Raw genomic sequence first — 22,214 nt, 5'->3', positions numbered from 1 at the left:
TGTTATTTGTCAAACCAGACATCTCTCCATGAGCACACGGCCAAGAACCAGGTAACTGTGTACTGTAACAAGAGTGTTTTTATAAATTATGCAAATCCACAGCGCTTTCCCGCTGGCCAGAACTATTTAATTGCCGACCTTAGTCCGGGCCCTCGTTCCCAGCCCCCGCCGGGCGGCGTTTCCAGCCTGCCACACGCCGCGGCCTCAGGTGAGCTCCGCGCGCTCCGCGCTCCCGGGCCTGCGGGAGGGGCTGGAGCGACAGCAGAGGGCGGGCCGGGGCTCGGGGCGGGGTGGCGGGGGAGACGGAGATCCGGGCCCTGACTGCGGCTTCCTCCCCGTGGAGCCGCATTTCCAGGCACCTCCGCAGCCCTAGCCCTAGCGCGCCGAGCCGTTCCCGGCCGTGCCGCCTGGAGGCGCGGAGCCCGCGGGGCGCGCTCAGCCCCGCAGCTCCGGCCCGGGCGGAGGCCGCCGGACCGCGGAGATGCGGGGCGGGGGCAGGGCGCGGGGTAGGTGACTTTATCCCGCCTCTGTTTCCCTGCCCCGGGGAGCAATGACATCACGCGGCCTTCTCCAGGCGCCGACACAAAGAGCGGCGCGGAGAGGCCGCTGCGGGGGGGAGCCGGCGGCCACCGCTGCCGCCGCCCCGGGCCGTGGGGCCCCGCCGGCCAGGCCCGCCGCCCGCGGCCCGCGCCCTTCCTGCTCCTCCTCCGCTGCCGCCGCCGCCGCCGCCTCCTCGGTCGCCGCCGCCCGCGCCGCCCGCGTCCGCGGCGCGCCGTTGAGCCCGCGCCGGGCCCCTCCGGCCCCCTTCCCATGCGGGCGGCGCGGGCCCTGGGAGGGGCGCCCGCAGCCAGCCGCGCAGCATGCACTGGGGGGTTGGCTTTGCCTCGTCCAGGCCGTGCGTGGTGGATCTGAGCTGGAACCAGAGCGTCTCCTTCTTCGGCTGGTGGGCCGGGTCCGAGGAGCCCTTCTCCTTTTATGGGGACATCATCGCTTTCCCTTTGCAGGATTACGGTGGGATCATGGCAGGGCTGGGCTCCGATCCCTGGTGGAAGAAAACACTTTACTTGACCGGGGGAGCTTTGCTGGCCGCAGCTGCGTATCTGCTCCACGAACTCCTGGTCATTAGGTGAGCCGGAGAGAGGGCCCCGCGCAGGGGCGCCGAGTGGGGCACCTGGCCAGGGCAGGGCTGGCGCGAGGGGGGACCATGCCAGCCTCTCGGTCACGCCGCGCAAATGCCCAAGAATCCTATCCTTACCTTTCCCTAGAGGCAGTCTGTGGTCACCCGGCCTGAGGGGCAGTTTCGAGTTGACAGGAGAATTAAACTGGTTGTGGGAGGGGAAAACATTTATCTCGCAGTCCTTTGGTGCTAAAAAGCAAAAATTCTCCGGGATGTTGTGGAGCAAAATGGTCTATTAGGAAATGCCTTTAGCAAGATCCAAGTGCAATGTTTGCAACAATAGAATGAGGCCTGGTGGAGATACTAAGTTACACTTTTAGGGAATGCCCTATTTGTTTATAGGTAATAATTATGCTAGAGTATTAACCACTAACCTTACCTTTTACTTAAAGGTTACTTCTCCACTATCCCTCCCCAAATTTCAACATCATTAAAAAGCTGAAATTGCAAAAGCTCCAGAGCCCTCTGGGTCCCTGTTAAGGGGCATGGCCAAGTAGAGGGGTGTGCGTTTTGGTGCAGCCCTTAACCTGGTTATGGGCTGCTCAGGTATTTCAAGCTAAGCACCATCGCGGGGGATTTCGATGTCATTGTTGTGTGAGCAGTAGGAGATCCGAGGACAGGACTAGCACATGGGCGTGTTTGACAAGAACACGGGAGTCACCCAGTGCCGTAAACAGTTGCATAGCCTGCCTGCCGCAGAATGTTTACAGGACTGATTTGGAAATGCCAGAAAATGGAGGCCCCTACTGTTGGTACATCCAGAAGGACAGGAGATCTTTGTCTGAGTAGGACAATACCAAAGGCTCCTGGGGTGGTCCTTTGGCTCATTGACAACATCAATTTATGGTTAAAATCTCCATGCGTTGGAGTCTTCTGTCCCTGGGAGATGACCAGAAGCGGGCAGTTTTCAATAGCTCAGAATATTCCTGTTGACCAGTATTTTTAAAGTAGTGACAAATGTGGTCACACTGCCTTTTTCCAGGGGGAAATCTTACACAATAGCTTGTAAACAAAGACAGTGATCGGTGACCTTTAACAGGTCTACAGGGATTCCTGGAGATTGTGACAGCCTAACTTGGTTATTTTGAATATTTCTAATCTCGGAGAGGGTGGGAAATCATTTAAGTCTGAGGAAATATATTGGCTTTCACTATTATTTAGCCATAATTGAGAAGTTTTATTTTAACCTTATTATGTACCGTGAATTCTCTCACTTAGCAGGTGCCTTGAATCATCTAGTTGAACCACGTAAAGATTTTTGAAGTGAATTTAAGGTGCATTTCCCTAGATTATTTCCTGTTTTTGCTAGTTTTAGAACTCGATTTCGAGTTAGATTTCAAGCTGTATGAAAATACCCAAAACATTTGTGCAGTACGTTAAATGGTAACCCAGCTGTTTCTCAATTATATTCCAGTCCAGAACCTTTTCAGGATCCAGAACCCTGTGGCTTCTCACCGGTTTAACACTTTGTGGAGGGAGTGAAGGCACGAGGCTTCATAGGACCAACTCTAAACCTTGCTTAAATGACCTTGCAGAAATAGCAAGGAGCCCAGAGCTCATCCTGGGAACAGGCCACACCCTGGCAGGTGTGGTCGCTAGACACAGAAGAGCCTTCTGCCCGCAGATGTGTCCTTGACTGCTTAGCAGATTACTTGGATACTTACGTGGATTGAGATGTTCTAAATCTTTGTTATATTCACTTTTTGTTTCTTCACAGATGTCTAAAGCCTGGGTAGGAAATGTGTTATAATGGAGGAGAAAGTCCTGTTATAATGCAAATAATAAAAATGGCCACCCATTTTTGATCCCTTAGTAGGGACTCTGCCCATCTAGAAGTGCTTTACTTGGATTTATCCCTCCCAGCTGTGGCTGGATGCTTGGTTCCCAATTCATAGTTAAGGCAATTACAGTGGAGGGAGAGAGAGAGGTAAAACCACTTGCCCAAGATCACACAGCAGGAGTAGTAGGATCCAGACTTGGGAGTGTGTGTGTGGAGTCTGCACTTTTTCCCGCTGCCTCCTAGAAAGTACCATAGACGACATAAGCCTGGCTTGGGGGAGAAGAAGAGAAATGTAAAGAATTGGGATATGGCCCAAGGAAGATAGGCCTGTGGTAGGGACTGGAGTTTTTGACAGCCTCTAGGAGCACAGAAAGACAGGAGGGAAAGACTGAGCAAGGTCTGGGACTGCCAGACAGAGGTGACATGACAGACTTACATTTAGGGCGAAATCTCACTGTCAGTTGTCTCCATAGTTTAGGCAAGACAAAACAGTCCAGAATCTGCAGGATGGAAGACACATCTTGAAATGATCACAGTGTCTGAGGTCATGGACAACGGTAAAGTCATTATCACTTGACTTGGATTTTCTGCCGGAGCGACTTAATCTTAGTGTGGGGCCGTGTGTCTAGCACGTAAAGTTGACTGGTGAGAAGTACTTAGGAAGTTGCATTAAGGAGTATAACCCAAGGAAGTGTTTTGGATTTTATGCCTGCTTTTCCCATGGCAGTATTTTTAACCAAATACTGTCTCAGCCCTCTACTTTACCTCTCCTGAGTGGTGACAGTGTAGCAGCTATCTTAAAGTTTGAGAATGTGTTGTTTGTAAATTAAATGAACTAAATAATGATTGTGTTGTTGGTAGCTCTTTTGCACTTTAGGTGTTAGGGTTCAGCCTGTCCTAGAGAACTTAGGGAATCAGAGCAGCGCCCAGGTCAACCAGTATCTGACCTCCATAAACTAACAGCTTGTCAGTGGCACACAGAGGCACAGTCCCCCGAGATATCCTTCATGATGGGAGGAGGGGCCAGTCTTGCGGCTCCATACATGTTCTCTTCTGTAACCCTCATTATAAAGCCACTTTGGGAGGTACAAGCTGTCCAGGTATTTTAAAAAATAACCTGCTCCTCTGATCCTAAGTCAGGAAGTAGTTTCTGATGTGTGGAAGGAAGACTCTGGAACCAGAGGGGGTTCACATTCACTTCGCTTTTAACCAAGTAATCTTGGAGATGAGAATAAAGTTCTTGGCTCCTTGGTTTTCTCATCTGTAAAATGGGTTAATAATAGCAGTCTGCCTTACGGAGTTGATTGAGTTAGCACGTGTGAACTGCTTAGAACAATTTCACATATAAGTGAGCATTTAATAGAAGTTGGCCGTCATTGGCTATTAAAACTGCCGTAGGAAGGTTCCAGGCTTGAGTGACCCAAGTCAAACCGGCCATTTTGATAGAATTAATTGAGAAATTGCCCATTTCAGTGTCATTGAGGGGCTTAAGAGCGAGATCTGGAGCTGCTAATGGCCTGATGTTAGAGTGATGTTCTTTGGACAAATTATTGAGCCTCTCTGAGCTTCAGTTTCCTTATCTGCTGTGTAATATAATATACACTAAATTTAAATTATAACAATATCCACTCTATGGTATTACTTCAGAGTGAAATAAGTTAGTATGCATCATGTATACAAAGTCATTGGCCCATGCTTGTCACATCCGTTCTTATTATGATATGGTGGCCAAGTTAACATTAGAATTAGATGTTTCTGGCCAGTGGAGCAGAAGATTTTATATTTATCTCCTCCCTTTCCAGTCTTAAATTTTTGCCTAGCAGAAAATACCACTCTGTGACTTGAATTATTTGACTGGACAAAATCAGTTAATTGTCAAATGTAGTTTATGCTCTCTGGGAACAGTTTAAGAGGCTTCTTGATTTTAATATCTGACCTCCCCGACATTTCATCTAAATGAAAGTCTTCATTTTATATAGCAAATTTTGCCAGAAAACAGCAAATATTTTATTCTTTTGACTTGAGCAGTGTTTTCCAAGTGAGTCATTCTGAGCTCTTTAAGTGGAATGGGCACTCTGGTCATGAACTTCTCTGGAAGAGTTGGTTTTACTGAAGGCAGATGCTGCAGGGGGTGAGCTCTGTGGGCCGAGGATGCAAAGAGCTTGCCCTTGCTTGGGGGGAAGTAGGTATGGGATTAAACTGGGAGCGATGTGAGGAGCCAGAGGCTTGGGGAAGGCCCCGGGGAAGAGTGACGTCTATGTGACTGGGAAGTGGTTGGGCCAAGCGAAAGGAGGGGAGTTGTAGATGGTTCCTGAGGGTGGTGTAGGAGTGAAGCTGCGGGGGATGGTGAGATAGTGTCGTTTAAGGGGATAAGACCGTATCTCTGTGCATGAGAATGGATTCTACCACTCTTGTAGGATGCTTGGGAGCTCCACAGATGTTTACAGATTTTTAAAATTTAATCGTGCTCCCTGATGCATAATTGGTACTGCCCTCACTTTCTGTGGGTGGGAAGAAGAGAGGCCTAGGGTAACGTGGCCAGTAGGAAGCAGGGCTTGGATTTGACCTGTGTCCACACTTGGAATCTAGCATTTTCTCTATTATATGGTGTCCATTGCAAAGCCGTACCAGGGAAATCCTCCCACCCAAAAAAGTAGCCAAGGGAAAGCTAGATGTGTGTCTGAGAGAGAAGAAAGGGAAGAGGCAGGGATATGAAGTTATGTACTGTGTGCTGGGAAGCTAGAGAAGATGAGAGAGAGCCCAGAAGCTGGCTTTCTTGGTGTCATGCAAGTGAAGGGCCTGGCGAGGGCACACATAGTTTGGAAGGGGGACCAGATTCAGGGTCTCAGATTCCCAGCAGACTTGGTTCCTAGCAGAGTAAACTTACGCTGTGATTCCTGGGTTCTAGGGACAGTTTCATGGTACAGTCCAGGGGTCAAGAACATAGACTCTGCTTGCCTCGATCAGTCCCCGGTCTGCCGTTTACTATCAAAGGGACCTTGGGCAGGGTCATCCTCTCTGCCTCAGTTTCTTCATCTGTCATGCATGGATAACAGTCGTAGCTCCCTCAAAGTTATTGTGAAGATTCAATGAAATGATACCTGTGAATCCCTTAGAACAAGGCCTGACACCCGGGAGGCACACACTGTCATGTTTATCCCTCAGTTTGTGCTGAGCAGCTAAGCATAGCCCGCCAGAGAAGAGGTGGGCACTCTTCCTGCCCCGTGGGCTATAGTTAGCCGAAGGAGGTTGATGCTCAGCTACTCTCTAAGCCCTTGGGGTCACCGTGATCACTTGTGAGGTTCTCTCGTGTTTTGGCCAAGCCTCCACTCTGCTTCTGGGTGAGGTGAGCCCCTGTGACAAACAGATCTGCGTGTTCATGCAGGAGCCACAATCCACCGGGGGCCTTCAGGGAACTCAGGGCATTGAATGTACAACACGTGGTTTGTTCTTTATTTCTGTTTTGGTTTTGGCAGGAAACAGCAAGAGATTGACTCCAAAGATGCTATTATTTTGCATCAGTTTGCAAGACCTAACAATGGTGTCCCCAGTTTGTCTCCTTTCTGTTTGAAAATGGAAACTTACTTAAGGATGGCTGACTTACCCTACCAGGTACTTGTGTACGAATGGGTCTCACTGTCCCGACAGGAACATCAGAGGGGTGGTCCTCATCTCACATGGTGGGAAGGCTTGCTCTCGGTGCCGAAGGGGTGGGTGTGAAATTAGCACTGCCTGCTTCTTAGCAGCTGCTTCTGAGAGACTGGGTTGTAAGGTCGCTTGATGTTCACACCCAGGTTATGGGGGATCCAAAGGTTTTGGATTTCTGTAGGTTTCAGGGTCATAGTATTTTTTTCTTGACATGCAATAGGCCTTGGTTAAGCTTGGCGAGGCCTCCTGGGCAGTGGTTAATTAAGTTGGGTGTACCATTGCTGTACGTGGTTTTTTCCTTGAGATTTCTGTTTGACAGCATTATATTTTGTCTCTTGTGAGTCTTGGGGGGCAGAGCACCTGGCGGGCCACCAGGGAGATAGTAAGATAGCTGTAGATTTTGGGAGAGCATGTCCACAGTGCTCTGCCTTCCGTTTGGGTGACTTTCAGGGAAACATTCGCTCCTTTCAGCATCAGAGAATGAACATGGGAATGTATTTAATGGTATCCATTTCTCTGTGAGTTGTGTCTCACAAATTTGGCAAGTTGTGTTTTCATTGTTACTCAGTTCTAAGTATTTTTACAAAAAATTTCCCATCTCTTTTTCTTTTTCATGTAATATCCAGCTATACACACGTTTTTTAAGCTTTGATTTTTGTCATTTTTTTTTAAAGATTTTTTTTTTTAATTTATTTGACAGACAGAGATCACAAGCAGGCAGAGAGAGAGGAGAAAGCAGGCTTCCTTTGGAGCAGAGAGCCCGATGTGGGGCTCGATCCCAGAACCCTGGGATCATGACCTGAGCTGAAGGCAGAGGCTTTAACCCACTGAGCCACCCAGGCGCCCTGTCATTGTTTTTTAATTATGTGATCAGAACAGATAGTCTCTATCTTGATTCCTTGAAATTTACAGAGGCTGTCGCCTAGTGTGGCTGGTTTTTATGAATGTGGAAGATCATCCCATGTTCTCCGTTTAGGTGAAGAGCTCTCTAGATTTACTTACTTGAGCATTTGTTTAGTGGATTATTTAGATCTTGGACATCTCTGCATATTTTCTGTTTGCCTGTTCTAGTATTTCTTAAAGGATTGGATTAAAATATCCATGGGTATTTGTTGACTTCTCTTTTCTTCCTGCTGTCGTCTGGGTTCTTGCTTTATGTAAGAGATCATATGGTTAGGTACATGCAATGTGAAAGATCACATTCGTCCTCTTTTGCTTCTTTTCCCAGTATATACAGCACCTGGCTATGTCTCCTGCTTCTTTTTTTTACCTCTTGAATTTTATATCATCAAATATTGAGATTGGTTCTCCAGCTCTCTTCTGGTTCGTATTTGCTTGGGATGTCCTTCTCCATCCTCTTTCTCTATTTTTTTTTTTTTTTAAAGATTTCACCCATTTATTTCACAGAGTGAGATCACAAGCAGGCAGAGAGGCAGGCAGAGAGAGAGACAGAGGAGGAAGCAGGTTCTCCGCTGAGCAAAGAGCCCGATGCGGGACTCGATCCCAGGACCCTGAGATCATGACCTGAGCCAAAGGCAGAGGCTTAACCCACTGAGCCACCCAGGTGCCCCTCTCTCTTTTTTTTTTGAATCTGTCTTTCATAGACAGCGTATTACTTGTGGCCAATCTAAGAGTCCTTAATTGGTGCGCTTTATTCATTTATACTTGTAATTATTGTTTAACTATGAGATATCTCTAACATCTTTCTCCCTCCCTCCCTCTTTCCTTTCCCTCCCGCCCTCCCTCTTTCCCTTTGTTTGTTTGTTTGTTTGTTTCTTTCTTTCTTTCTCTTTCTGACGTCTTACTTAGTGTTTTTTTCCCATTATACTTGGCTTTTTAAATTTTTTTCTTGTTTTCTGCATTCTAGTGGGTAAATAAGAAGAACTTTCTTATCACTTAGAACAAATTCCATTTTTATTCTTGTGGTGGTTGCGCCTAAGATCCAACTTTGAGTTTATTTATCCCATTATCATTTCTCAAGTGCAGGTTGGTCCTTTGATGATACAAGGATTGTACAGGTTCATGTGAACTTTGCATCTCTCTTTTCCAAGCCCTGATCCCAAGCGTGTTATTGTTGTCTAATGTTTTAATTCTGGAATTTTGGAAATCCTTTCCTTTTTTCCTGGTTCTTTTTTAGGCAACAGGGCTTTCTAAGTCTGACTAGCCTTATTTCCCATGTATCTTCTCCTCTGGGATTATTTATCCTCTTATTTTTGGACTTTCTTGGTGCATATTTTCAGATTGAGCCTTTATGCAGCAAACCACCAGTGGCTTTGCACACTTGATGATGCCTTTATTTCTCCCTCATGTTTGAAATGTCTGCGTTCCAAATTCTTTGCCTTCAGGGCTTTAAAAATATTACTCCTTTGTCTTTCTGCATTGATATTGCTATTGAAAAACCTGATGTTTTTCTCTTTCTCTGTGGAAGCTTTTAGAATTTGAACTTAATCTCAGTAACTTACATTTCACTGATATGTGCCTTCACTAATATATATCTTGTTCGGTCCTTTCTAAACTCTTGCAGTATAAAGTCTTGAATCATTTTTAAATTCTAGGGAATTATTAATTTTCTTCAAATACTTTCTTTTCTTTTTTATTTGTTTTAGCCTTCTTCTTTCTTGTCCCCTATTATCCGAATACCGAAATCTCTGCTTATATTTTTTCTATCTCTGAATATACTCCTTCATCTTTTCTTCTTTCTTCTGGATGGATTTCTCTTCCCAACATTCCATTGCCTCTCTCTGTTCTCTTCTTGCATCTATCGTACTGCTTATCTATTGTGTTCAGTGTCTGTATTTTTCTCCTTCATATTTCCCCTTGGTTTGTATTACAGTTTCTTCTTTTATGCCTTAGAGGATCTCTATTATGCTAATTAAAATCGGTCTGTCCCCGAGATCCTGCTTCATGGTGCGGAATGTCCAATGCTCTTCTGTGACAGCAGTTGTGTGCGTTCTGTGTCGGCTTTGGTTTGAGATTCCCTTTTTGCCAGAGATGTCCGCTCTCCTGCCTGGTGATTTGTATGGGGCAAGGGCCAGAGCTCAGGCTACAGGTTGTGTGCCTCTGAGGGGATGTAAGAAAAGTAAGAGGTGAGCCCCAGGCAGCCCCAAAGCACTTTGGTCCCGCTGGTTTGCTGCCTTTCCTCCAGGGAAGGTGGCTCCGACTGGTCAGGGGCTCAGCTGTAAGCTCTGACAAAGTGGCAGCACTGGGAGGAGGGGTCTCCGTTGCAGGTAACAGAGCAGCTGGACCAAGCTCTTGGCTGCTGGGATGATTTTAGCTCAGCAGCTCCCAATGCCCCCACCGACCCCTGAAACCTGTGCTTTCTGAGCCAGTTTCTCTGCAGAGGAGGGGTTGGGGTGGCAAGGGACCCTCCTAAGGCGGTGCTGGGATGAGATGAGTGGCAGCCCCTTGGCTCAGCCAGTGCCATTACGGAGGCCCCACTGGGGAAGTGACGGAGTGACACCTAACTGGACTGCTGTACTGTGGGTGCAGCACTCTGGGAAGGCACAGCCTATCTGGGGACTGGAAGGAGGTTGCTTAAGACTGGGACCTGGAAGGCAAGGGCTGAGTCTAGAGAGAGGAACGGGGAGATCATTCAGGACTTTGTAAACCAGGAGTAGAGCAGAAATCAGCACTGAGGACAGACAAAGCTTGAAGCCTCTAGATGCAGTGGGTCAGATTTGAAAGATTGCTGTTGAGCTTGGCATGGGCAGCCAGCACTGGAAGACACGTGTCACGGAGGGGCTCCGGTTGAAGGAAGAGGCCGGCTGTGCTACCCTTTCCCCTCTTGCCTTCAAGCCTGCAAGTGCTGGACCAGCAGCCAGACTGCCTCCATCCCTGTCGCAGAGCGGCTGCTTTTAGTGAGTGTGACGGGGGCAGCAGGACACACGTCTCACCGGGAAGCCTGAAGCTAGTGCCGAGGCCGTCGAGGAGGTGGCCACCTACCCCCTTGCAAAATTATTATTTCTTGTTAAGTATATATGTATGTATTTTAAAAGAAAGGTGTAGGCGTGTTTTTCCTTCCACAAGGTCTCTGTGGAAAATAAATGGAGGGGCAAAAATTTAGGGCAGAGAGCTCAGGGCAGAGATTTAGGCAAGAGAAAATGGTTCTGTGGTTTAGAAGGCTGCTCTGTGCCTGCCGTGGGTGCCTTGGGACCTGTGTGCCCTCAGTGAGGGGCTGGGTTGATGCAGGAGGTGCCTGGGAAGTGCTTGGCGGGGGGTGGGGGCATCCCCTGTGCTCATTGGTCCAGAGGCATTTTGTCAAGAGATCCAGGAAGCTCTACATTCTGCCCCTTCTTTGCTCTGTGCCTTGAAAAAGAAAAGATTAAAATGTCATATTCCTAAGAACACGACTTTATATTTGAAGCTTTTTTTATTTTAATGTTTTAACCAGAGAGAGACTGAAATAAATATTTAATGGCCATTAGTAGAAACTCAAAGGCTTTTTTTTTTTTTTAAACCTTGATCTATTGGTCACAGTCACTTATCTTTCCATCTTTTAAAAATAAGATTACACATATTGGTAGGTCAATTTCAAAACTTTTCATTGTGTAATAATTATAGATTTGTAGGAAGATGCAGAAAAGTTATAAGGAAGTCCAGCAGATATGGTTAATTTTTTTTTTCAAAATGAAAATAGCTTTAGCTTTTTTTCCCTGATTACATAGAGATGACATATGGTCCTTATAAGAATTTCAAGCAATACACAGAGTGTGAATGAAAATCGCCTCTCATCTTACTAGCTAGAGATCACTATCACTAAAACTTCGGGCCACCCTTCCATATATTTCTACAGATACAAACAAAGATGCCTACATTGTTTGCTGTAACTGATTGTATAAGAAGCCTGTATTTCACCCAGTAACTTTTTTTAAATATGAGAAAGAAAAAGAAAGAAATTGACTCCTTTGGAACTCTCTGCTCTGGCTTTCAGCCCTAACTTTATTATTTTTTTAAGATTTTATTTATTTATTTATGAGAGCAAGAGCAAGTATGAATGGGGAGCAGAGGAAGAGGGAGAGGCAGGCTTTCTGCTGAGCAGGGATCCCGATGTGGGGCTCGATCCCAGGACCCCAGGATCATGACTTGGGCTAAAGGCAGACGCCTAACCAACTGAGCCACCCAGGCACCCCCAGCCTTAACTTTTGATTGCTCTCTTTATTTGCTGATCTTGTCTGTACCCACCCACCTTCTATCCTTTTGTGTTGAAATTTTGTGTCTGTAAGCTACAGACAAGTTAAAAGCCTAGTACTCTGAATACCCATATGCCTTTCACCTAGATTCACCAATTATTGCCTTTTTTGCTTTGTTTCTCTTTGTATAAACCTTTGTAAACAACTTTTTATGAACCATTTGTAAGTAAGCTGCAGAAATCATGACACTTTACCCCTTAATACTTCAGTATGCATCTCCAAAAAATAAGGACATTTTTTAACTACAAAACTACGATACATAGTTGTAAAGGGAAGTACTCCGTTTTTTCCTTTCTATGAGGGAGAAAACCCAGTTTTTCCCTGCTGTGTGTTTCCTTCCTCTGAGTTTCCTTTCCTACTAATGTAGAACACTTCACTGCTGACACTTCTGGTCACCAAATGTGTGGATGTCCTGTCCCCACCCCCCACCAGGCAACTCTCTGTGACATGATCTGGGTGTCCTATAATTTATTTCAATTCTGACACTCTCTACCCAGAGACAGTGTCATAACCCACAGGTTAAGGGCTCAGTCCCACAGACTGTATCCTTCCCCCCCCCCTACAGAATTCAGGGAAATACCTATGTTTACTAGTTTATTAAAAACATGTTAAGGGGCGCCTGGGTGGCTCAGTGGGTTGAAGCCTCTGCCTAGGGCTCGGGTCATGATCCCAGGGTCCTGGGATCAAGCCCCGCGTCGGGCTCTCTGCTCAGCAGGGAGCCTGCTTCTCCCCCCCTCTCTCTCTGCCTGCCTCTCTGCCTACCTGTGATCTCTGTTTGTCAAATAAATAAATAAAAATTAAAAAAAAAACATATGTTAAAAGACACAAATGAGCAGCCAGATGCAGCGGTATGTAGGGTGAGGTCTGGGAGGCTCTGAGTGCGGGAACTTCTGTTCTGTGGGGTTGGGGCATGTCCCCCTCCCCATATGGATGTATCTGCCCATCTGGAAGCTCTCTGAACCCCATACTTTTGGGATTTTATGGAGACTTCCTCACATCGGCATGATCTAGTATTCAGTCCATTTCTAGCCCCTCCTCTCTCTCTGGAGGATGGGGAGGGGCTGAATGTTCCTGGCTGCTAATTCAGGTTCGATCTTTCTGGTGACCAGCCATCCAAGGAGCCCACCCAGAGTCACCTCATTAAGACAAAAGATGCTCCTACTGCTCTTATCACTTAGGAATTTTTATAAGGCTTTGAGGGGCTCTGTGTGGGGAACTGGAGGCAGAGACCAACATATACATTTCTTACTATTTCATAACAAGGGATGCCTGGATTTTTTGGCCAATGTGTTATAATCCACACAAGTTGCTCAAATTATCTCAAATGTAGCCAGTGGGAGACCTTTCAAGATGGCTCCAGGGCCGCAGTGAACGTAATGGATATATATTTAGTTGAGAAGTGAGGGACCATGATGAGTGTAGCAAGTCAATGTCCCAAGACTTTGGGATTTCTTTTAAGGTCTCCATTTCAGAGTGGTGATGATGATGTTAATACTCATGATGAAAGCACTTGTCAGACATTTCATGTGCATTTTCTCACTTAATCCTACAACTATTGTTATCCCCATTCTGTGGACGAGGAAACTGAGGCCCAGGAAAGAGCAAGGGAGACCCAGGGAGGACCAGGGTCACACTGAATAAATGATGGAATGAGATTTTAAAACTTAAAGCCTATAGTTTTCATGGCTACGCTGATAATACAGTGTAAGTGTAAATTAATCTCTCCTAGGGCAGACTTGCAGGGGGAAACTTCGGCTCAGAAAAAATAAAGAGGATTTATCTCCTCATGTTTCTTCTCAGAATTACTTTCAGAAAACTACCCTCAGGGGCGCCTGGGTGGCTCAGTGGGTTAAAGCCTCTGCCTTCGGCTCAGGTCATGATCCCAGGATCCTGGGATCGAGCCCCGCATCGGGCTCTCTGCTCAGCGGGGAGCCTGCTTCCTCCTCTCTCTCTGCCTGCTTCTCTGCCTGCTTGTGATCTCTGTCTGTCAAATCAATAAATAAAATCTAAAAAAAAAAAAAAAAAAAAAAAAGAAAACTACCCTCAGTGGGCCAGTCAGACTCCAACTGCTTAAATAAAACAGGCCAGGAGTTCTTGAATATATTTAAGGAAGTTAAGGAAAATTAAGTATTATTTTTAAAAGATATGTTTTTATTTCAACTGTCATATAACCAGTTCTGAAAAATTGAAGTTCATGGAAAGCTCATCTGCCCCTCATGGTCTTGCCATTGACTTTCAACATTTTTGTGCTTCTCTTTTAAATATTTCTTGAATTCATCTAATTTTTAATTATATATAATCATAGTTCCTCTAAAACGTTGTCTTCTACTTTTTTTGTCCAGGAAGCAAAATACATTTTTTTCAGTTGATCTTTTTTTATGTTTATTTTTATTAGAGTATAGTTGACAGACAATGTTATATTAGTTTCAGGTACACAACAATGATTTGACAATTATATACATTACAAAGTATTCACCGCAATAAGTGTAGCTATCATCTGTCCCTGTCCCCATACAAAATTATTACAATATTATTGACTGTATTCCCCATGCTGTACTTTTCACCCCTGTGATTCATTTATTTTATAATTGGAAGTTTGTACCTCTGAATCCCCTTCACCTATTTCGCCTAACCCCTACATCCCTTCACTCTGGCAGTCACCACTTTATTTTCTGTAATAATGAGTCTGTTTCTCTTTCTTTGATTGTTTTTTAAGATTCCACATATAAATGATTTGATATTTGTCTTTTCTGTCTGATTTATTTAACTTAGCATAACATACTCTAGGTCTCTCCATATTGTTGCAAATGGCAAAATTTCATGCTTTTTTATGGCTGAGTAATATTCCATTCTGTCTGTCTATCTCTCTATCTCTCTATCTATCCCATATCTTACTTATTCACCTATTGATGGACACTTGGGTTGCTTCCATAGCTTAGCTATTATAAAATAATGCTGCAGTAAACATAGGGGTGCATATATTTTTTCAAATTAGTGTTTTCTTTGTATAAACACATAGTAGTGGAATCACTGGATTGTATCGTGTTTCTGCTATTAATTTTTTAAAAAAGATTTATTATTTATTAGAGAGAGAGGGTGCATGCACACATGAGGGGAGGACAAAGGGAGAGAAAAACTCAAACAGACTCTGCACAGAGCGTGGAGCTCGATGCGGGGCTTGATCTCACAACCTTGAGATCACTACTGAGCTGAAACCAAGAGTCAGACACATAACTGACCATGCTGCCAGGTGCCCCTGTTTTTAATTTTTGCTGTTTTAATTCATACTGTTTTCCATAGCGGTTGCACCAATTAACATTCCCACCAACAGAGCATGAGGGTTTCCTTTTTCCTACATTCTTGCCAACACTTGTTTCTTGACTTTTTGATACTATTCTGGCTGGTGTAAAGTGATACCTCATTGTGGTTTTGATTTGCATTTCCCGATGATTAGTGATGTTGCACATCTTTTCATGCATCTTTTGGCTTTCTATGTGTCTTTTTTGGAAAAATGCCTGTGCTCGTCCTCTGATCTTATAAAAATCAGATGATGATGATGATGATTATTATTTTAGTGTTGAGTTGTAGGAGTTCTTTATATATTTTGGACATTAACTCCTTATTGGATATATCACTTGCAAATATTTTTTTCCATTTGGCAGGGAACCCTTTTGTTTTATTGATGGTTTCCTTTGTTGTGCAAAAGCCTTTTAGTTTGATATAGTCCCAGTTGGTTTTTTGTTTTTTTTGTTTTGTTTTGTTTTGTTTTTGCTTTTGTTTCCCTTGCCTGAGGAAACAGATCCAGAAAAATATTGTTAATGCTGATGTCTAAGAGACTACTGTGTATGTTTTCTTTTAGAAATTTTATGGTCTCAGGTCTTACATCTAGGTACGTAATCTATTTTGAGTTTGTTTTCGTGTGTAGTATAAGAAAGTTGTCCAGTTTCATTCTTTTGCATGTAGCTCTCTAGGTTTCCCAACACCATTTACTGAAGAGACTGTTTTTTTTTTTTTTTTTTTTTTTTTTTTCCGTTGTATATTCTTGCCTCCTTTCTCGTAGATTAATTGGCCATATAAGCATGGGTTTATTTCTGGTCTCTATTCTGTTCCCTTGATCAATGTGTCTGTTTTTATGCCAGTATCCATACTGTTTTAGTTCTATACAAATTAGGATTATTCATTCTAGTTCTTTGAAAAATATTAATAGGATTTTGGTAGGAATTGAATTGGATCTGTAGATTTTTATGGGTAGTATTGACATTTAAATAATTTTAATTCTTCCAATCCATGAGCATGGTGTATTTTTCTATTGTGTTGTCTTCAGTTTCTTTCATCAGTGTGTTATAGTTTTCAGAGTTTTGGTCTTTAATCTCCTTGGTTAAATTTATTCCTAGGTATTTTTTTCTCTTTTGATGCAATTGTAAATGGGATTACTTTCTTAAGATCTCTTTCTGCTAGTTCATTATTAATGTATAGAAGTGCAACAGATTTCTGTATATTAATGTTGTATTCTGCAGCTTTACTGAATTAATTTGTTCTAATAAACTTTTGGTGGAGACTTTAGGGTTTTCTATATATAGTAACATGTCATCTACTAATAATGACAGTTTTACTTCTTCTTGCCAATTTGGAAGCCCTTTATTTCTTTTCCTCGTTTGATTGCTGTGGCTAGGACTTCTAGTACTGTGTTAAATAAAAGTGGCAAGAGTGGACATCCTTATCTTGTTCCTGATCTTAGAGGAAAAGCTTTCAGCTTTTCACCATTGAGTATGACGTTAGCTATGGGTTTTTTTACTTATGACCTTTAATCTCTTGAGGTATGTTCCCTCTCTACCCACTATGTTCAGAGTTTTCATTATGAATGGATGTTGAATTTTGTCAAATACTTTTTCTGAATCTAAAAAATAAAATTTTTGATAACAAAGACCTACTAGGACTTTCATTTCCATAAGAATCAATCATTAATTTTGTTACTCCAGTTTTTAAAAGGGGTCTAGATAAAAATATACCAAATATTCAGGGAGGGGGGTGTTCTAGAGGAAAAGGCAAAGGTACCAACAGTAATAGGAAGAGGAGAATATACACTGTACAGTGGAAGCACAGAGGAATGGAGGTGATGGTTGTACTTTGGGGAAATAGTTCACTGACCAGGTGAACTAAATATTTAAATTTTGATTAATTTGAACTAAATATTTTAGGATGGATATGACTTGGCAGAAGTTGGGGGAAAGGATTCTTACAAAAGGTAAAGTGTGTACAAAGTCAGAGAGGTGGCAAAGACCTTGATGTGTTTGGGTGTGGGCAGCTGGAATTCAGAAGCCTGGAGGACTTGATAGCAAGGAGTCTGGGCAGGTAGGCAGCGGCTAGATGGTACAGGCCTAGACGGCTATGTGGAAGGGATTAGAATAGGCCCGTTAAAAACCACCGGATAATTTTGAGCAGCAGAGATCTTGGATCTCATTTGCATCGCACACAGTCTTTTCTGATGTCAGTGTGCAGGGTAGAATCTGTCTGCAAATGACAGGAGTCCTGAAGGGGATGTGTTAGGATGATACGGGCGGTATCAAGAATTCACCTGAAACAGGTGCTATGGTCTATGGTAAATTTACATCCTTAGTGTACAAATTATAAGAATGTCTGATGTACTAGCAGCTTTTAGAGGTATGTGACATTTCTCTTGGTCAACATCAGGGGGAAAGTCTAGTGCCTGGCCAAGGAGTGGGGGCAGCAAATGCCACTCTAACTCCCAGTGTTCATAAAGTGTGTGACTCCCTCACCCCTACTCCGCTCCATCTGGGACCATGTCTTCTGAGACGCTGTAAGATTCTAGTATGGTTGTGAGTCAGAGGGAAACTTATGACAGATACAGAGCTCTGGGCACCATTCCCACGATTCTGATGCAGAGGTCTGGGCTGGGGCTCAGGAATCTACATTTTAACCGGCCCTGGATTGGAGTCTGTTGGATGCACTTTCTTACTCTTAAGTGTTATAATTTCTGGGGCCACTTGTTTGCAGTGTAGTGGTATTAAGCATTATTCAGGCGTAAGTTGCTGGGTTTCAGATGAGGTCTTTGGTTAGTAGCCTGGCCAGTGCAAGCCTTATTATGGTTTATTTTCACTGTTCTGCGTCTGTGGCTTGTTCTTATGTTATAACTAGACCAGCTGTTGCCTGGATCATTTCAACACTACCTCTCCTCTCTGGTCTTTTTTTGTAACAATATACCAGAGCTCAAGATGAAATCTATGGGAATAAAGTAATGTCTTCATCTGAGGTAAATCCTTTTTTTTTTTTCCTCCAAGAGTAGCTATTTGTTGTCTTAAAGAGTTTATGTGCTGAGTTCATTCACTTGCACAGTACAGTCGCTATCAAATATAGAGTTGGAATGTTTGTTTCTTTTACCCATCCAGTGAAATTTAAATAAAACATTGCTTTTCTCTTTTTAAAATTTACTCTGCTTAGAATTATTTTGGTGGAAAACTTTCTGCTCAAGGGAAAATGCCTTGGATCGAATATAATCATGAAAAAGTTTCTGGCACCGAATTCATAATTGACTTTCTGGAAGAGAAACTTGGAGTGAATTTAAACAAAAACCTTGGCCCGCATGAAAGAGCCATTTCCAGAGCAGTGACCAAGATGGTGGAGGAGCACTTCTACTGGTGAGTCCTGCGGGCATGCTGGGCGAGTGCCCAGGGCCTTTCCGGGCCTTTGGAATAAGCCCAAGTCCAGTTTCACTTTTCAGACTCTCCCCAACCTTTTTAAAGTTTTCTACATTCTGACCGACCTCGGGGTTGAAGTTATGACCATGAATTTCCAGGTGTTTAGCTAGACCAAGGGTAGACAGGCATTTTCTGTAGAGGTCCGGCTAGCACATATTTTAGATTTTATGGGCCATGGCTCTGCCGCCACTCCTTAAACTTGGCCATGGTCATGCCAAAGCAGCCATGGATGACCCGGGAATGATGAGCAGGACTCTGTTTCAGTGAACCGACAAAAACACTGACATTTGAATTTCATTTAATACTAAATATTATTCTTCTGAGTTTTTCCCCCAACCACTTAAAAATGTATTTTTTTGTTAAAAATGTATTTTTAAAAGTTTTTTACCTTTTAAAATTTTGATTGATTATTTATTTATTTTAGAGAAAGAGAGAGAGTGAGCGAGCACGAGAGCAAGGAGGCAGAGAGAAAGGGAGAGAGAGAGAATCCTGAGCAGACTCTACTCCAAGCTCAGAGCCCAACCTGAGGCTCTAACTCATGACCTTGATATTATAACCTGAGCCAAAATCAAGAGTTGGACACTTAATTGAGCCATCCCGGTGGCTCTCCCTCACCCAACCATTTAGCAATGTGGAAACTTCTTAGCCTTCGGGCTGGGTTTCACTGACCCCTGATCTAGACTGTAGCTCGTTGAGGTGAGGGAGGTGTTTCAACTGACTCTGCTCTTTACCAGTAGAAACTGCTGAAGTAAAATACTGTTACATCAGACCCCAGAGGAGGGAATGGAGTCCAAGTCAGGATAGAAGTCTCACACGAAAGGAATCATTCAGGCTTTGTGAAATTATCGTCAGTTTTCCTTAGATGACGAGAGCTTCTCTGTGTTCCAGAAGGCAGGTGTCCTAATGCTCTCCGAGCGTGTCTTTGCCCCTGCCTGGCTGACTCCTGGGTACGTCCCTTGTCTGAACTGTCACGCGCTGTGTGGGGAGTTGCCCGAGTTCTGTGAGTGGCCTGGCGCTGGATAGGACCTCTGACTTCAACAGGCACAGGTCTTCTTGGTTTACAAACTCATCATCATGTCAGCTTTTTTCTTTGCCTTTCATCCGTTTTCTGGAGTTTTAGTGCCTTTCTGGACACCCCAGTAGATAAGAGAAATTTTCTCCCTGATGTGTCTAAACTTATCTTGTTCCAAAGATTTAATTAAGAGTCATGAAACCACTGTTCTGGCATTTGGTGTCACTCCTGGGCCAGGTGCTCATCGGTAGCTTTCACCTCCCCCACTGAGAGATGCCCACTTAGTGTAGAAGGTTCTTCCCCGCCACCTTCCGATCTCATCAGTTCGGCTCTCTTTCTCCATGGAAACTTGCTTGTTCTTTCTAAGGAAAACTTGCTGTTCCCTCTCTTGGATCTTAAGGGACTCTCTGTTTCTCTTTTCCTCTTTCTGCCTGCGGTTCGTGCCCAGTTCATTCCAGGGCAGACCTGAGTGCTGCTTCCTCTTCCCCCTCCCACTGTAGGGGTGAGGGGGTGGGAGCAAGGAGGGAACTGGCAGAGAGTGGCAGCAGGGGTGCAGATTAGCCTGGAAGTCAGCATAGACTCCGTGTTCTTGGAATGAACCCAGGTCTCTTCTGGAGGACACCTGCGGAGAACTGTCGTGACCCCCATCTTCTGGAGTGCAGGGCTTCACTGTGGACCACTGCACGTGATGTGCTGAGCCTCAGGGAAAAGCCCATGGGACAGAGCCCATCTCACCTCTTGCCACGTTCGGGTCCCCACTTTGCAGCAATTGAGCGAAATGCAGAACCAGCACAGGGCCACCCTGACCCTCTGTGCCTTCTTTGGATGCAGCCCTCCAAAGAGCTACCTTGTTTGATGGGCCCATTAATGCCGAGAGCTCTTGCTTTGTGAGCTGCCTGGAAAGCAGCCAAAAGTCACCATACATTTCCCTTCGTACCTGTTCTCCAGCTCCTTGACTTTTGTAGTGGTTCATAAAATGTATATTCCAGTCAGAAAGACTTTGATTGGGCAAGACTCCCACGTACCACCTGTCCCTGCTTTTGGCTCTGGGTGTGCCGATGTTCTGTATGTTTACTTCCTGGTGGAAGTTCATCTGCTCTTTCCCTCCCCTTCTCTCCTGCCACCAGCCCCAGCTAATACTTGAAGGGAGGCAGCTCTTGGTGGCGGTGGGCGGGTGGAGGGTGAGTGGGAGAGTTGTGGTACTCTGGTGGGGAAGAATCTCAATTCTATGGACCATAAACACCCACGTGCTTGGGGGAGTTGCTTAGGTCATACATAGACTCTTCTAAGGATAATTTTGTTTCTCTAATCTGCTTTTTAATTACAAAATACATTTTCTGGGAGGGGGGAGGGGATTAGCTACTATTTCTCATGTGTATCTCCTCAAAGGTTAATTTGAGAAAGAAATAGTGAAGGTGGGAGGTCAGGTCTTGATAGAGATACAAATATCCAGGGAACTTTCAAAGAAAAATTCCCCAATTCCTTCAATTCCCTTTGGTCCCTAGCAGCAGAAGGAAAAACAAGCCTTCCTCTGTTTCATAAAGCTCCCTGACCTTTAGTCATGTTGTTGCTTTGGGGAGACCTTGAATGGGCTTTCCCCAGAGCTCTAAATCCCAAAGGAGTAAAGAACCCCGTCCCTCCGGTAAGAAAATACCCAAGACAGTCTGTAGACGCTCTCCATCAGGTTCCTCTCCTGCTCCCCATTTCCTTGTCTCAGAGGCCACACACAAAATGTGCAAGCATGGAAACGGTGGCCAGCACGAGGAATGGACCACGGTCTGTAGGAAAATATTACAAGGATGAGCTTTTCATGTGTAGGAAAATATTACAAGGATGAGCTTTTCATGAGAGCTTGTTAAATTCCAACAATGTGTGAGCTCCAAGGTGGGGTCTGTGTTCACAGCGGTGGAGATGAAATCAGTTGTTTGACTCAATGGAGTGGAATCATCTGGAGTTTTCAGATATGTTTATTTGATCTGAAACTGTAAAAACACTCCAGGTATGATTTTCTAAAAAGCAAAGACAACGGAAAGCTGGCATTGTTACATAAATACCATCCCGTCATCCCAAGGCTCTGATTCTGGTTTGTTCAAATAAGCACACTAAGTAGAAAGAGGTTTTTCTTGAACTTAAAATCCATACCAGCATGTCCCACTTGCATAACTATTATTGAACATGAAGAAGACAAGTTTTTATCCTCTTTCTTTCACTGAGTGCTTAAGTTAGATCCAATGCAGGCAAGTTGGTATGAAGGGCAGTACAAGAGACATGGGGTCAAATTAGTGGAACAAAATTGCTTTGGGAACAGACACTACGATTTCTGTATGACAGGCTAGTGTAGTAAGAGTCTTGTAGCCCTTGGGGCGCCTGGGTGGCTCAGTGGGTTAAAGCCTCTGCCTTAGGCTCAGGTCATGATCCCAGGGTTCTGGGATTGAGCCCCATATCACACATCGAGGTCTCTGCTCAGCAGGGAGCCTGCTTCCCACCCCCCCGCAACCCCCGCCCCGCCTGTCTCTCTGCCTGCTTGTGATCTCTCCCTCTCTGTCAAATAAATAAATAAAATCTTAAAAAAAAAGAGAGAGAGTCTTGTAGCCTTGCAGGGAGGCGTGAGGGCAGCATGGGCGAGCCATCTGGTCATACCACTTTGACCCATTAAAATATAGGCGTTAGAACCGGGAATTCAAATTTGCTT

At 44.5% G+C, this 22,214-nt stretch overlaps 1 protein-coding gene across 2 annotated transcripts in view; it reads left to right on the top strand.

Annotated features, from left to right (window-relative positions):
• The first annotated feature begins 299 nt into the window (after positions 1-299).
• Positions 300-22,214, top strand: part of FAXC (failed axon connections homolog, metaxin like GST domain containing) — a 73,194-nt gene continuing 51,279 nt past the window's right edge. Inside the window, exons 1-4 of one of the 2 annotated variants that reach the window (XM_032858176.1) lie at positions 300-506; positions 1,005-1,126; positions 6,434-6,569; positions 18,254-18,450. In XM_032858176.1, the coding sequence (XP_032714067.1) occupies positions 1,020-1,126; positions 6,434-6,569; positions 18,254-18,450 (440 nt within the window). In that variant the 5' untranslated portion in view covers positions 300-506; positions 1,005-1,019. Of the gene's footprint in view, positions 507-747; positions 1,127-6,433; positions 6,570-18,253; positions 18,451-22,214 lie in introns of those variants that run through there. The other variant, XM_032858175.1, reaches the window with a different exon arrangement.

The sequence above is a fragment of the Lontra canadensis genome, unplaced genomic scaffold (assembly GCF_010015895.1).
Source record: "Lontra canadensis isolate GAN:19392208 unplaced genomic scaffold, GSC_riverotter_1.0 scaffold14, whole genome shotgun sequence".
NCBI classification, from domain to species: Eukaryota; Metazoa; Chordata; class Mammalia; order Carnivora; family Mustelidae; genus Lontra; species Lontra canadensis.
The sequence above is the reverse complement of the archived record's forward strand: the minus strand, read 5'-3'. Positions and strand labels throughout refer to the sequence as shown.